The sequence below is a fragment of the Hakea prostrata genome, chromosome 1 (genome assembly GCF_041222555.1).
Source record: "Hakea prostrata isolate BN-2017 chromosome 1, UWA_Hpros_2, whole genome shotgun sequence".
In the NCBI taxonomy this organism is placed as follows: domain Eukaryota; kingdom Viridiplantae; phylum Streptophyta; class Magnoliopsida; order Proteales; family Proteaceae; genus Hakea; species Hakea prostrata.
This window is the reverse complement of record NC_142600.1, coordinates 66550649-66567323: the sequence shown is the minus strand read 5'-3', so window position 1 is coordinate 66567323 and position 16675 is coordinate 66550649. Positions and strand designations below refer to the sequence as shown.

General features: G+C 38.8%; 1 protein-coding gene across 1 annotated transcript; it reads right to left on the bottom strand.

The window, feature by feature from the left end:
• Positions 1-14460: 14460 nt before the first annotated feature.
• Positions 14461-16115, bottom strand: LOC149029473 (metalloendoproteinase 4-MMP-like). Its single transcript, XM_089150896.1, has one exon. It carries the CDS (start codon positions 15786-15788, stop codon positions 14733-14735), a length of 1056 nt encoding a protein of 351 aa, XP_089007022.1. The 5' UTR covers positions 15789-16115; the 3' UTR covers positions 14461-14732.
• Positions 16116-16675: the final 560 nt, after the last annotated feature.

The window sequence follows — 16675 nt, the reverse complement described above, 5'->3', positions numbered from 1 at the left end:
AGTAGATTACAATTTGGAACTAAATCGGATAAATACCAGACATCGAACTAAGTCACCCGATTAGACCTGGTCAAGGTCTACCAAGGCCGTCAACCGCCCCTAGTCAACTACCCCCTGGGTTGCGAACAAATTGGTCTTTTCTCTTGCTCATTTCAAACTCCCAAGTTTTGGGGGTTTTAGAGCTTCAATGGAACAATGTTTATGCCCCCAAAAACACCCAAACAAGGCCTCTTAACGTAAATCCCCAAATTGGTTAACAAAGAGCTTCCTGCGGCATCTCTGAGATAGCAATTTGACACAAATGGGAGAAACAACACAAATCACCACTCAATGGGGTTGGGAGACATGATGAAATCACAAAATCAACAATCATTTTCATCAACCACCACAATTATCACCATCAACTCCATCTACCACAATGAACACACTAATAAATTTGATGGCAAATGAAGAGAATGGGTTTTCTGACCTCCATGCACTTTAATCTTGGTGATCCGCTTCAGCACGCCCAAATCCTCAAAGATTTCACCCAAAACCAAGCTCTCCACTCCACTTGGCTAAGATGGGGTTTCAAACATCAAAATTATGAATATGTCCTTTTTTAAGTAGGGGGCGGTCAATCAATTGGACCAACCACCACCAAGAGACCATTCCTATAACTTCTTCATCCAAATGTGATTTCCATCAGACTTTGGTTGGGAGACTCCTCTAAACATGCTTGACTTAATGGAAATATTTACTTTGGCATTGGGGTTTTCTAGCCTAGATTTTTATGCGTACCAAATTTGTCTTTTTAACCCATATGAGTTGGTTTTCTCTCTCCTTCCAAATCATTTATGGTGGCTAAGTCATCCCCTTTATTGTTCATGTCCATGGGTTCAACTTCCGAACTCACAGCCTCGACTCAGTGGCCTTTAGTTGTCTTCTTTCAGCATTCCAGGTTCTTGGACCTAAAATGAAGGGTTATCGGGTTAGAATTCTAGAGGATTTCACAACTTCTTTTCTCTAAAGATGCTTCCAAATAAGTGGTTGATGGAAAATATTTCACTTTCAAAACACTAGCCCATAAACTCCCTGATTCATTTAACAATCACCACCCTTGTCTTGCCAATAATGCATGATTGAAATTCCCAAATTCCCTAAAGCCTAATCCACCATCTCTCTTGCTTTGACAGACCTAACTCCATTTTAACCAAGGGATGCCCCTTGAGTCATTATTCCTCCACCAAAATTCAAGGAGTTGACAATTCAAGCATAGTCTTCATGCCCTAATAGTAGGTAAAGCAATAAATAAGCCCCAAAGTTACCTTAGTTATTAAGATGAAAGGCATACATAGCATAAGCCAAAGAATGAACAAGATGGTGGGTAGTGCATGCATAGAGCATAGATCAGGCCGGTTTGATGGTTACACCCTATAAATGTCTTGAAACATGAGGATGGAAAAATGACTTATGTAATCTTGTGATGATGACACCCTTACCACTAAGAGAACAAGTTGGGTTCCTCTCTTTGGAAGGGTTCTCTCAAAGAGTGCATAATGAGTTATAAGATTCAACCATGTGTAATGTTCCAATCTAAGAGAAATCGCTAGCTTTACATTAGCCTTTGGATTAAAATATTATACATGACTGAATCTTGCAATTCATTGGGCTCTTATTGGGAGATTTCCTCCAAGGAGAGAAGCTAAATACCGAAGGGAACTATTTGCTAGGTTTGGGTGTTTAGCGTTCACTTCTCAAATACTTGGTACTCATGTCACACCCCACTTGACAGTATCAAAACCCGCCCCGATAACCCGTGGGTGTGATCCACAGCCATAAGATCTCAGTTACATTGTCAATAATAAATAAGACACAATCTTATGATAAAAATAAATAAAAGAAAGAATAGTTCAATATTTATTTAAGGAAACATAGATTTCAAAATCCAAGAATGAATGTTGAATCAATCAAATAAGAAAGTATTAGCAGAAGCAAAAATAACAAATATGTCTCATTATGGTTTGCTAACATCTTTCAACAGTTTGAGGTATTCTACTTCAAGTCTCTCTATGAAAGGAGTCATAAGACCCTCCTTCATCCCTTTATCCATGTGGCGAACAACCAAAGCTCTTTTCCCATCAATTGGTGTCGTAAGAGCACTCCATGCACTCGTATGAAGCTTGGTGTTTAGCATAATTAGGTCCCACTAGCGCCTCCAGTATCTCTTTAGGGGTGTTCTCACATGCATAGGAAATTTCTCCTATTTTCACGAAGGCATTTGAAAGAAAATAAAGAAATCCACAAGGACGAGTTCTAATGAACTTCGTAAGGCCACAATTACATACATATACCACGATCACATAGTAAATAAAGAGAGGAATAGGAGGAATGCTATGTTATGAATGCATCTAAAAGTTTAACCATGTGAATCTCTATCCAAGCAAACATGTTTTAAGATAAAGACCAGCCCTCCTCTGGGTAAGTCTCGTCACTCTGATCCATCACAGATTGGCTACCTTTATTAGAATCTTAGGTAAGGAGTATGGTCCTCATCATCAACCATGATTGGGGTGCAGGTCTACACTCTCTCACCACAACCATTGGTCTGAGTATTGGAGCATGTTGGGGATTCTATCCCAATGCAAAGTCATATGGTAACACTCTATGTGTGGTCCAGTACCTTTCCTTATGCCTAGTGTCATTTTGGTCCAGTATCCTTCTCCAACTAGGAATGTAAATCCTCACGGACTGGTTACCCCTTTTGGACCATAATCCTTAACCTTATGGTCATCTACATATTGTTGGGGCAGATGCCTCTCATGTCTCCTCATAACATCCAAGCCATCTTTTGGACGTCCATGAGCCCAACCCTATCATATGCAACCATATCCTTTGCATGAAAATAGTGGGCCACTATGTCTCCTCACTGATTGGTTACCTCTATTAGACACCCACAGGACCATGTCACTGTTATCATGGGTCATTCAGCTTCAATACCTCTACCAAAAGGGTAGTAGCATGTATGATTAACTTAGCTATGCATCTAGACATCCTAGTCATGAAGTACAACAACCATAAAAGTGTTGGGGGCATCAGAGGACAGTGTCTCATACCACGGCCCCTAATATCCCAATCAAGGAGTACCAAGCTAGGTATTTCCAATTCATAATTATACCAAACAACAACACATTCCACAAAAGAAGTAAAATGCAATACATTATTCACAAATCATAATTAATGAGTAAACAAGCATGACAATAATTACAACAAGTTATAAAGTCATTAACATGCCTAAAACAGTTAAAGAAACATCATATTAAGCAATTAAGTTACATATGCAATTGTATCATTACCTGTCTTAGTGGAAAAAATATAGAAAAACGTGTTAAGTCCCACAAGCAATTACTCTGGCAAATCCCAAAAAACCCCTAGATTATGATCATGAAGTCACATTAGAGTCTGGGATTCAACTGAGCAAAGACAACTCCAAAACAGTCTTTAGGTGATCACCTCAAGAAACTACCCAAGTCTCGGGAAAAATTCCAAGTCCGAAATTCAAACTTTGGATCACCCATCTTGTCACACCCCACCCAACCGGATTCGGTCATACCCGAATACCCATGAGGGTGATACACCACAAGATCCAGATTAAATGACAATTCCATACAATATATGATATAGTAAAATCAAACAAACAAGAATAAAATCAAGTTTCAAATATAAAGTTATCAAAACTAAAATAATGGTTACAATCATCCATTACTTCAAAACAAAAGGTATAAACATCAGAGTTTTGAAAATAAAAGAGGATGGTTTTCTTTGCAACGGAAAATAAACTAGAGTAATTCTCTAATGGAATCCAACTCCATAATAAAAGTCTTTTCTTTGGCATAAAGCTCCATGCGAGTTTGCACCTTCATCAGTTGCTCCTTCAAGAAGATATATCAGCAACAAATCCTTCACTTGAAAAAAAATCCTCATAACCTGCAGTATAATCTACTAGAAAAAGACATATAGAAAGGAATGAGTTCCATAGAACTCAGTGAGGTTAACGCAACATCATGTCACGCATTCATTCACAAAATTCCACACCACACATATAACATGAATATCAATGATTTAATTAATGACAATAATATGATATATGAATCATAATGATAGTATGCTCCTAACTCTATCATGAAGTCTCTATAATAGACACGCATTAAGTCATACAACAATCTTCTTTGGGCGGTCTGAATCACTCTTCCCTCACGGCACTCAAGCATGTCTGTTGGGTTCTCTGTGGTTGTTGGGTAAAGTCCTGCCAAGCCATGGTTGGGGATTAGGTCACCACTCTCTCACATCACCATTGGTATAAGATCTGGCACGTGTCAAGGACAATCCTAAGGCCAATGCAAAATCATACAGTCTCGTACTACATATGGTCCGAATACTTCCCCTATGGCACCAACCAACTCGGTTCAGTATTTTTTTTCACCTATGAATGGAATCCTCAATAGGAGGCATCTGTTGGATCACATTCCTTAACCCAACGGTCATCCACATATAATGGACCAAATGCTCTCCATGTCCTCTCACGGGTTGGTTACCGGTCTTAAGCACCTAGGAGCCCTTATCTGTTATATGCAACCCTACCTCTCTATGATGATAGTGGGCCTGCTTAGCATATAGGATCTAGCCACTCACATCACGGGTTAACCGACTTCAATACCCCTGCCGAAAGGTTAGTAATACTCTTGAGGTCACCTAACCAAACATGTCTAGACATGCCCTAGGTATGTCAACCAATAATTAGAGAAAGCGCCAAGGGCACCATAACCCATACCTCATCCACTGGTGTCCAATGACAAAAACGCCAAAAGGGCATTCCCCATTCCCCAATCAAAATCTAGGCAATCACATAAGGTCAATAGGGCAATGGGTGAACCCCCAACCCTAGTTAGCAACATAAAATAAAAGGAGAAATTTAATTCAACATCATCCATATATTTTCATATCAATAATTTAAGAAAAAAATTCAATCCATCCAATCTCATTCATCTCATACATTCTCATATCACTATTCAAATAATATTAAAAAATAAAAGACATAATCACAAGATAATATTAAAGCAAGTCAAGATATCAACAATAAAATTTAACTAACATCATTATACATGTAATATAAGGTTACGTATATTCCTCACCTTCCAACTAGATTCTTTTCTCCAAAGATCAGTAATTCCTTCCCATGACTTGGTGACTAAAGATACAAGATACATAAATCTATTTATGCAAGAGAAATAATTATCACAAATTAGAGTCTATTTGAGTTTCAAAGATATCCCAAATTTTTCCCACGAAAACCCAAATCTTAAAACTAGGTAAAAGAAAAGTATTCTCAACCTCACTAGTGAATGGTCTCTAATTCGCCACCGATTCAAGTCTAATCGAAACAAAACTCTGGGAAAGTCTAATTGGCAATAAAAGAATCCTATGGGTACCTTCAATTTGAAGCAATTAGACCAAGATCAAAAAGCCCCAAATTGGCTCTCTTAAATCACCCAGAGAGTCAAAATGCATCAACATTAGCAAGGGATTGCACCATTAACTCTTATACTAGAAAGAAAAATTAAAAACAATAGAACAGGAGCCCGACCAGAAGGCGACAGCAGAGGGGACAGGGGGCCCACAAGGGAAGACGAACCGAAGCGAGGCGAAACGGACCAGAGGAGAAAAAGAAAGGGGCGAAGAAACGGGCCCACAAGCCCAAAAAAGCCCAAAAAAAAAAAAAAAAAATAAAAAATAAAAAAAAAAAAAAAAAAAAATAAAAAAAAAAAAAAAAAAACCCAACCGACCAGAGGACGACGAAGAGAGAGACCGGAAGGAGAAGAGAAGGCAAGAGAAGGGGGAAAAACGAGGAGCAGGAGAGAGAAGAGGGGGGAGAAGAGGGCGGGGGAGAAGACAGAAGAAGAAGAAGAAGAGAGAGAGAAGAAGCAAGGGGAGAGAGGGAGAGGGAGGGGGAGGAGGAGGCGGGAACGGGGGAGAGAGAGAGGGAAGGAGGGGAAACCGAGGGGGAAGGGGGAGAGAGGAAGACAAAGGAGAGGAACCGGGGGGGAGAGAAGGGAGAGAGAAAAAAAAAAAAAGGGAAAACGGGCCACGGAGCGAGCGAGAACGGAGGGAAAGGGGAACGGGCAAACACCACCAGGACGGGAGGGAAGACCAACAGAGAAAGGGGCAAAGAAGAACAGACAGGCAACAAAAGAGACGAGAGCAAAGGAAAGGAGAAAGAGGAGGGGAAAGAGGAGGAGAAGCCAAGACGAGAAGCGAAAGGAAGGAAGAGAACGAAAGAGAAAAAGAAGAGAAAGAAAAGAAAAAGAGGAACAAGGGGAGAGAGAAGAACAGCAGAAAAAGAAGAGGAAGGCAGCACCAGGCCGAAGAGAGAAAGAAAAGAAGAAGGGAGAGGAAGCAACGGAAGCGAGAAGAGAAAGAAAAGAAAAAGAAGGCGAAGCGGGAGACCCAAAGGGAAGGCAGAAGCAAGACAAAGGAAAGAGGGGGCACCACGGGGCAGGCGGGAAGCACGGGGGAAGAGGGCACGGGGAAGAGCGCACGGGGAGGGAAGCCCCGGGGGAAGAGACAGACGGGGGAAGAGGAGCCACGGGGGAAGAGAAGGACGGAGAGCAAGAAAAGGGAAACCGAAAGAGAAGAAAAGGAAAGGAAAAAAGAAAGGAAAGGAAAAGAAAGAAAAAAAGAAAAAAAGAAGAGAGAAGGGGAGGGAACAGGGAGAGGGGAGAGAAAGGGAGAGAAAAGGAGGGGGAAGGAAGGAAAGGGCGGCGGGGGGAGAGAGGCAAAAGGACGAAAGAGGCACGGTGTGGAAAGTTTAGCATGTTTAAGATAAGAGGTGTGAAGGGGCTCGGCTAGTGGTGCGGCGCGGGGCGGCAACAAGGGTAACAATAAACCTAACATACTCCCACAACCACAATTCCACGAATAAAGAGAAGAGAGTCGTCCACATAATTGTGCCTAAGAAAAGGATTAAAGAAATCTCACAGCTCTTAAAGTTTTCGCGAAGATTCAGATCACAAAACACCTTCGGAAGGATGGGAACGGCTCTTCTTCTTGGTTTCTCCTCTTCTTGCAGCCTCAAACTCGTTCTTGCATAAAGAAATGCGGTTACGGGTGAATTAAAACATAAAATAGGGCTTAAAAACCCGAAATTCCATTTTTGCCCCTAAACAAAAAATGGGGTGGGGGTTGGTTCACCCAACCAACCGGTCCATGGTTAGACCCCCAAACGGACTCTAAATTTAGTGATTTTTGGCTTGTTGGAAAGGTCTTTCAACGATCTTCGATTTGATACCTTATTCGCATCAATTGGATTATCCATCGTCGATCTACAAATGTTTCAAAATCACCCTTTTTACATCATCATGATTAATCTTCTCTCTTCACTTAAACTCTAAGAGAGTTGTTAAGTCATCATAAAGGTAATCCACCAACATTGGTTCCATTTTCAATCCTTCGGGCTCAACTTGAATGGTCCATAGTTGTCGCCAACTCGAGGCCCGGGTTCTCGGTCTTGAAACCTTGGGTTAAAGGGGTAGAAATCCGTGGGATTTCACACATCCTCAATCTATATTTGGGTTACTCCAAGTCTAAACCATGTCCTTAGAATACCAGAGAAGCCACTCAAACTACAAATCACAGAAGGGAGGATTTAGATCTAAATCATCTTCTTCAATAAGATCCTCCATTAAATTATATAAAATTCATCCCTCTTAGCATAATCTAATCGAGTTCATTGATGGAAAAGAAAATATATTAATCCAAACCACCACAATAGAACTAGAGGAAGAATAACTACTCTCAAATAGGATGAAATTTAATAGATTAAGAGAGTGATTAAACTTACCTTCACTTAGGATCCAAAAATCAAAGAAAACTTGAAAGATTCTTCGTGAAAAGAGGCTCTTCCACGAACCACATGTTCTTTAACTCTTCTTAGCTCACGGTAGCCTTCAAGAATAAAATACTATGAAATTAGGTTGTGGGAGGCTTTAAATAGGGTGCCAAAGGCAAAACAAGGTTTTTCAATAGAAATCAACCTCCAGGTAGCTGTTGTTTGGCCAATCAACTGCCTTAAGCAATTGTCCCATAGTACTTTTCAATACTTGGGGTTTTGCACTTCCGGTTGGTCCCTAGCTCGGCTATGACATTAACCAACATGTGGAGGGCTCTTACCTTGCTTGTGAACATCTTCCAACTCGACCTTTCTCTTACAAGATATCCATATGCCCAAACCATCTTAGTTCTAGCTGGATCTTCTTCCAGTTCCCAATAAGGGCGTTCTTCGTCAACACCATTCAAATCCATGGGCTTTGGGGCTGAAATATGGGCTTCAATCCGGATGGCCCACAGCTTCTTCCGGCTAGAGCTTCTGGTACTCAGACCTATAATTGGGTTTTGGGTTTGGAATATAGGGGTTATTACAACTCAACTCTTGAAAATTATCTCTTAAAAAATAAATAAGGTTGTATACTTTTTTTTTGGATCTGATGTTCATCCGGCCACCTTATGCATACCTCCACCACATCCTCAGGGTTTTTTTTGTTATATATAATTTAAATATATAGTGAGGCTTTATTTTCTTTTTTTTTTTTGGTATAAAAATATATAGTGAGGCTTCAGGCCTAAGGAGATTCAAACTCTTGATCTCATACTATAAAGTGTTAGTATCTTACCAACTAAGCCAACCTCAAGCCCAACTAAGCCAACCCCTTAGGTTAAGATTGTGTATATACATGTGGTTGTCTTCAATGAAAATCTAAGTACTAACACTTAGATAAGGACTACAATGTTTTAAGAGATATTTCATTGATACTTCCAAATCTATCACAAAAATGCACATCAGCATCATTATATCTGTGGAAATTCAACAAAGCGAACCCATAGAAGATGATAGGAAAATATTTCCTTACATTTAAGTGCATCTAGATAAGAATGACAAAGGAAATCTTTAAACTAACCATTGAAGGGTAGTTTAGTTGATAATATAGGCACCTCTTATTAAAGAGGTTACGTGTTCAAGTCTTCATCTAGTATATGTAATAGTCTCCATCCCCCTATTGTAAAAATGCTACCATTTCCAGAAATCGTTTAAACTTAGGCAACTAAGGAAACTTACTTGAAGTTGATTGAAATGCATTACTTGATCAAGGACACTGAAGGGAAACTAGAATGAATAAGAAAGCCAAATGCTCTATATGTATATTTTTTTAAGGGAAAAGATTCACTTCGATGACATTTAAGCTTTCTTGTTAGAGAGAAATTGAAGGGGAAAATTCAAACCTACTATGCATATTAATATTGATTATTAGATATTATAAAGCCAGATCTCACAATCATAACTAGTAATTCCAAGGAATTGTAGAAAATTTAATTGTTGGAGACAAAAACCCGTTCTTTGGTTTAAAATATCTCATGATACGATACAATAATAGCCAATATATATTCATATTGGATATGTACAGCCGATATGTCACATATTATTACATTTTTGTTTAAAAATGACATCTATTAAATTGTATTAGAATATATTGGCTATTCCAATGCAATACTTGATATAAGATAACACATTTCTTAAGGGCCTGTTTGGTTACATGAATCTGGAGATTTCAAATTTATAGAGTCATAATTCATAAAATTAACTGTTTGGTTAACATGAATCTGTGGATTCATTCTGAAAAATTGGTTGGTCAACGTGATTTTTGTTAATGCACAAATGTTTAGCGCTTTTATAATATGGGTGAAATATATTCATAAATTTACAAATTCACGTTTTTAGTGTAAAATATGAATATCTATATTTCATAATTCCAGAAATTTTCACAACCAAACTGGTATAAATCTCACATTTATGAAATCTCTGGATTCATATACCAAACAGGCCCTAAAATTATTTAACTAATACGATATTAGATACTAATACTTTAAACCTTATTTGTAGGGACTAGATCACCTAATAAAAGGCGTAATACATCAATCTCATGTATCATTTTGCCCAAACTTGTGCGAATATCCCACCAAAAAAAAAACTAGTGCGAATATCATTCTCAAAATTGAGCAAAGCTCTTACATGTGGTCGGGTGGTGGTGTTGTCCAATTGTTGATGACCTGGCCAAAATTCAAATCACCTAACAAATTATGAGTCTGGATCAGCTACTCATTAGATTTTACCACCATAAACACAGGGACCCGGGGGTTGCGTGATGAAATTTTTTTTATTTTTTTATTTTTTGTCTGTAAGTCTCACAGGATTTGTGGTGGTAAAGCCATTGGGGAGCACATCTCCCTTGACGGTGTGATGATCGGAATTCCAAATTATGAGGTTCTTGAGTGGCGGTTATAAATGGTCTAATTTTCTGATGACACGTGGATGTAAATTTGACCCCTTTTTTTTCCTTTGGGGGGTAAGGTGACCTTTTTTTCCCAAGAACGAGAAGCTTGTTAAGTCACCATCTTTGCTTTTGTTTTCAAATTAATTATTTCTAAATGATAATGACAAAGAAAAGGACAGCGACAATGACAATTATCGTCATCAGGTTTGAAAAGTCAAAAGTTTCAACCGATGATGGAATCTTTGAGGCACCGGTGCGACTTCCAAGAAAAGATTCTTATCAGTTAATTTGGTAATTATGTAGTGCTCCAAGGGTGTGTTTTGTCTGGCAGATAAAGTAAAGTTTTTATTATTTTTTTTATTTAGGTAGTATTAGTCAAGTGATTTTCATAACATATTAATCGTATATTTTGATACAATTTAATACAATTTTTTAAAAAAGAAAAAGAAAAAAGAATGCTTCGATACGTGTCATATCAATTTTATTCAGTATGGATACATATAAGATAGTATTAGATATTCCTAAATAATTGATTTTGATATGTAAAAAAGCTTTTCTAGTTTATTGTAATTCAAACATTACAGTAATAATGAATGATGGGTGGAATCATTAAGATTCCGGTTAAGGTTTCAAAGGTTTCTTCCGAAAATATCTAGTTCATTGCTTCTTGTATTTTGTCACATAACTTTTTAGACTAATGGTTTACCAAAAAACTTTATAGGCTAATTTAAATGGTGATGTTTCGTTGTGAATCATATCAAGGGCTAGGCTGTCGTAAGCGGGGTTGGATTCGAATCCGGCAAAAATGTAGAGAAGGCATCCGAAACTTTATCGGATACTCGATAATAATTCGATCCGAAAAAATCCGATTATTGATTGATAATTGTCATTTTTTTAATAGGCGCGAACAGCCAAAAGCCCCCCAACAAAAAAGAAGCCACTCCCAAAAAAAAAAAACCCCCCAAAAACAAAAACAAACCAACCATAGAAAAAAACCCCCACAAACAAGAAAAAACAAACAAGCACCCAACCCAAAGGAGGAAAACCCCCCGCACACCCCCGACCAACGCGGAAGAAGGGACCCCCTCACGGGGTCCAAGGCCGGGGGGAGGGGGCCGGGCCGCCGGGGCCGTCTGGGCTTCTTTTCCCTATTTTTTAATATAAATTTCTAATTTCCGATTACCAAATACCGCTATCCGAATCCAATTATCATCTATTTTTAAAGGAAAAAATGTTAAATACTTTACTCTATCCGGATAAAAATTTATCCGGATATTATCCGATCCGATAAGCAATTATCTGAATCTGAATCCGGTTGCTTAACGGACGGATACAAATATTTTCCCGTAAGAAAATTTTTGAATACGGATACCCTTAAACGAATACAAATGCGAATTTGGAGGCGGATCTTGGCTATCTATTTACAGATCGATATCAAGGTACTCACTATAACTTTGGAGTATGTCTTCTCATCATGATCATGGATATATCATATATGAATCTTATTGATGTGTTACAATATAAACTAATAGGAACTTCTTTTTAAAATACATAAGAATGTAACTAGATATGAAAGTATATTATTTACATCCTTGTTATACCTATTCTTTTTTCTTTTTTTTTTGGTACATAGATATTTCATTAGAAAGCAGAAGAACTACTGAGAAAATCGCCCAATCGGCACAACCACGGATTGAATAACGACCAAATTGTCTCACTTGGAATATATACAGAGCCTTCCTAGCTAGGGAATTTGCCAAACCATTGGCATCCCAACAAATATGGAAAAAATTAAAAGAAAAACAAGTGGTGGATAGAAGTAATGGTCCAAGTGGCAAGCAACTTGGTCCGCTTAAGCAATGTTCCGGTATCGAAACCTTGTGGATGCAAAAAATCCCCGTTGGGAGACTCACCCACCACAACCCGGGTGTGCGACCGGGTCGAACACCGGATTAGTCAAGGGCAAAGCCTTGGAACCGTGGTTGGCAACAAAAAAAAAAAAAGAAGTAATGGTCATTGAGTTGCAGAACTAATCCAAAACTAGGATTGAGCCAAAGTGATAAGTCAATAGGTAAGCCGGTTTTGGGTCCGGTCCATTTCCAGGTTGAATGCTCGATTGGTCCCCCAAAATAAGGCCTAAAGCATTGGGCTCAAAAAAACATGCCCAGATTGAATTTTCTGGGCTTACAAAACATTTAAATCACATATCATCTTTAGGGCCGGCATTAAATCTAGATCCAGAGATCAACCCATAAAGAGAACTGCTATGTACATCCTTCCCATTGTAAGAAATTTTCAAAATAGTTTTTCTAAAGAAAAGCATACTCCTGGGTGAAGCATCCATCCTCCCACAGTCAGGGGCGGACCCACTAAGGGGCCAGGGGGCCATGGCCCTTGGATTTTTAAATTTTTTTATTATTTGCTTTGGTTTTTCATTTTTTATATTAATTTCATTCATTTTTCCAGCTTTTTTTATCTTCTCACATGTGAAATATCACATCCCCCACCTCCCAAATTTGAGAGCAAATTTCAAAGGTGGAACGAGGGGTCTGAATTCTCCCCATTAAAATAAATCCTCAGTCCCTATTTAGTGAGTCTAACACACGATGCTTTCTATTTATGCTCCTCTATAAACGTGGGTGAAGGTGGGTGGAATTTTGAAAAAATCAGGGGAGGCCCAGGCAGTTGGGTGGAGAGGATCAATCCCACTTTTTACAACTTTCTAGATGCCATAAATAGTTCTTTGAAACATACATTATTAATTTTTCAAATGCATCCAGCCATTAACTTTATAGTCCGATTTATTCTTGCACCCTCTACTCTTTTGCACACCTATTTATCCGGTACGGGTAAGTTGGGCTCACAATTGGGTTCTCTTTCTCTTTTTCAACTTAACATTATTAGTCTCTTCTTATTTTGTATGTTATCTTTATTTGATTTATATTCTTTATTTTTGTATTTCTTTTGCAATTTTTAGTATTTGCTTTATATTGTATAAAATGTACATAAACAAAAAAATCATTAGGTTTGCATCTCTTACTTAATTTTATTTTTTTTAAATTTTTTAGGTTAAATTCAGTACACTTTAACCCTTAATCTACCAATCTTATTAAAATAACATTGAGTTGAACCATGCACAAATATCTGCCTTCACCCATCTTCTTTTTTCCCCCCCCCTACAAACACTATGAATGGAGGAAAAACTCTCTGGAATGCCATAAATAGTGCTTTACATACAACTTTTTTTGCCCACCAAACTTTATAGTGATTTATATTGCACCCCCTCACTCTTTTGCACACCTTATAAAAGGGTTCACATAACTTAACATTGTCCCTTGGCTGTTAGCGTTGAGTATCACATAATTTAGCCTATAAGTTAAACAAAAAAATAATAGGATATCTACATACCTTGCTCTAATCTTATACAACTATGCTCCATAGATTTTGTAATTGAGATCAAATAGCTAATTAAAATGTTGGTCTTCCTTGTTCCGCCTAATCTCCCAGGTTAATTGATATAGCTCCTTAGAGCAACAGGGGCTTATGATTTGAAAATAATGAATGTAATTTATACTACCATAGAAATAATTGTATCTAATACCTAGAAGAAGCCCCTTAACCTTTTATTCACCCTAAGACAAGACATCCATAGCAATCATACAAAATTAAATAATTGATTAGCCAAACTAACCCAATAACTTTCCCACCACCTTGTAATTACCTTTCTATATTTCCATCAAGGGTTGATTATGAAAGTGATGGGAATGGACAGAAAGAAATCAACTTGGAAATGATTTTCCTCCACAGTGAAGAGAAGGAAAAGGAGACAAAAAGGCATGCATCAGCTCATAATTTCACTTCGATTCTTCAAAAGAGGGCTAAAGGATAACCCCACAAAAGCACAATTCTCAGTTGCCAAACACACAGTCGATAATAAAACAAACCCTTTCACGCAACCAACCAACCCTATAACCCACAAAACAGTTACAGTAACAGATCATAGCTTCCTCTTTACTTAACTACCCACCTAACTGTGACTATAACTGTTTTCATGTTTCTACACTTCTTCCCCCCTTTTTTTCTTCTCCTTTAGTCAGTAGTCTCCTCTGTTGCTACTTCTTATGAAGTATCCAACACGCTAACTTTTGATCTCGTCCGTCCAAGTCAAACACGTCCCTATCACGCCGCCCATTTTGATCAACAACGAAAGACTTCAAAATTGAACTTCCGATGGCTTCAATTTTACTAAATTGACCCCAATGAATAATTTTATATATATATATATATATATAACAAAAGAAGCTATGAACAAAGAATTTCTTCCTCCCTATACCATATAATGTTAAATGCTTCCTTTTGGAAGTGTAAAAATTATATACACAAGCACAATATCAAGAAGATGAGAGCTGTTGGCCAATGCTGGCTGAACCGGATTCTTGAACCGACCGCATCATTGGTCGAAGTATCAGAAGCCAGCAAAGAACTGAACCTGAAATTCGGGTTCGACCCGTATAAAGCCTGTACGCCTTCCACGTCATCAATCTTCAAATCCACTTTCTTGGTTCTTGGGGTCAAGCTTGGGTACATGATCGCTTCTCTAACTGACGAGTGGCCCAGCCCTAACACGTGTCCGATCTCATGTGTAGCGACGGATTCCAAATCAACGGCCACCTTTGATTTCTCCATCCCAAAATCTACCGCCCATCTCTCCGCTGCATCTAAGTGAAACCTCCCGCTCTCGGGCGAGAAGGCATGCGCGAGTACGCCGAGAACCCCATCGAACGGCTGTCCATCACCATGATCACCGCCGTAGAATCCTATTTTAATATTAGCAGCTACGTAATCTGTCTCATAGAAACTCACAGGTATAACAGCAGCCCACCGTGTAAAAGCCCTTTGGAAAATCGCACGCACATCCGACGCCGCCAGGTAGGATACCATATGGTCCGGCGAAAACGCGTAGCTCAGATTGATCGGACTCGGACGATTCCATCTTGGCTCACCTGAGAAGTAGGCATAGTGGCGAGTCGAATGCAACACGTGTGTATCGCTCATGCCACACCTTGGCAACATGATCTGCGAAAGCGTATCCAAGTCGATTTTACCGGTAACGGGGAGACCGAGTTTGGATTGGTATCGGATCACGGCCGATTCGAGGCGGTCGTCAAAGGTGTCGTCGGTGAGATTTGTGTCGAGAACGGTGAGATAACCGAACCTGTTGAAGTATTTCTTGAGCTCGGATAGGCCGGTGACGTGGCTGCCAGTTGAAGCGTCAAGAAACTTCTGGAACTGATGCCATGTGGCTTCGACGTTATCGGCAGTTAAAACGGTTGATCCCGGTGAGGGTCTGGCGGGGAAACAAGGGCGAGAGAAGAGAAGGAGAGAAAAGGAAACAACATAGATAGAATAACTGAGAAAGGGAAACATGGATGGTTTGGTTGGGCTTTTCTTCTCCTTCTGGTTCTTCTTCTCCTTCTGTTTCTTCTCCTTCTCCTTCTCCTTGTGGTTCTTCTTCTTCTTCTGTTTCTTCTGTGTTGTTGATGGAGATGATTGAAAACGCAGACATGGAGGGAAAGCTATCTGGCTTTATGATAAAGGAATTTATGAATTAAAGAAATGATATTTAGGGTTGAGACTTGGGGAAGGGAGAGAAGGAGAAAGGGGAGAAGAGGTGAGACCAACACACACGAAATGATCGAAGCTTAATTGGAAGATTCTTCCGTGTGGGTTTTTTCACCGAGAGATTCTGACTTGGATCAAATGATGACTTATTGGTGGGTGAACAACTGCTTGCTTCGCTTCTCTTTTCCTTTTCTCCTTCCCAACCTCTCTCCCCACTCCATGATTTTTCAGTGCCCAACACAAATTTCCTAAACGCTAAAGATTATAGCATTTAAATTACAATTTCGCCCTACCCACCTTTAATTAGTCACCACTAATTTTCTTGTTGAGTTCCTCTCTCTTTTTTTTTTTTTTTTTCTTTTTCCATCGTGGCAAGTAGTCTCCTGGGTTGTCTAACTAAAATGGTTCAATTCATTTATTTAAGTTCAAGAACGCAGTTTGAACACACTTTTCCAGTCTTCCCTTTGCCATGAGTGAAAGTCAAATTAGAGAAAAGATATATATTTTTTTTTTTTGGTGGAATATTAGAGATAAGTTGGATGAGAAGGTTTGTATCCAAAGAAAAGTAATAATAATCATAGATCACATGTAAATCTTATTCCATTACTCAAGATCATATCCATTTAAAAAAACGGAAGAATGAAACGTAGGGCTTAAACTAGTATGTTATGTGGGTGTGTTTTTGGTACAAT

What these genes read in the sequence shown, in the direction of transcription:
- LOC149029473 (XM_089150896.1), bottom strand. Translation starts at nt 15,788, where the DNA reads ATGTTTCCCTTTCTCAGTTATTCTATCTATGTTGTTTCCTTTTCTCTC.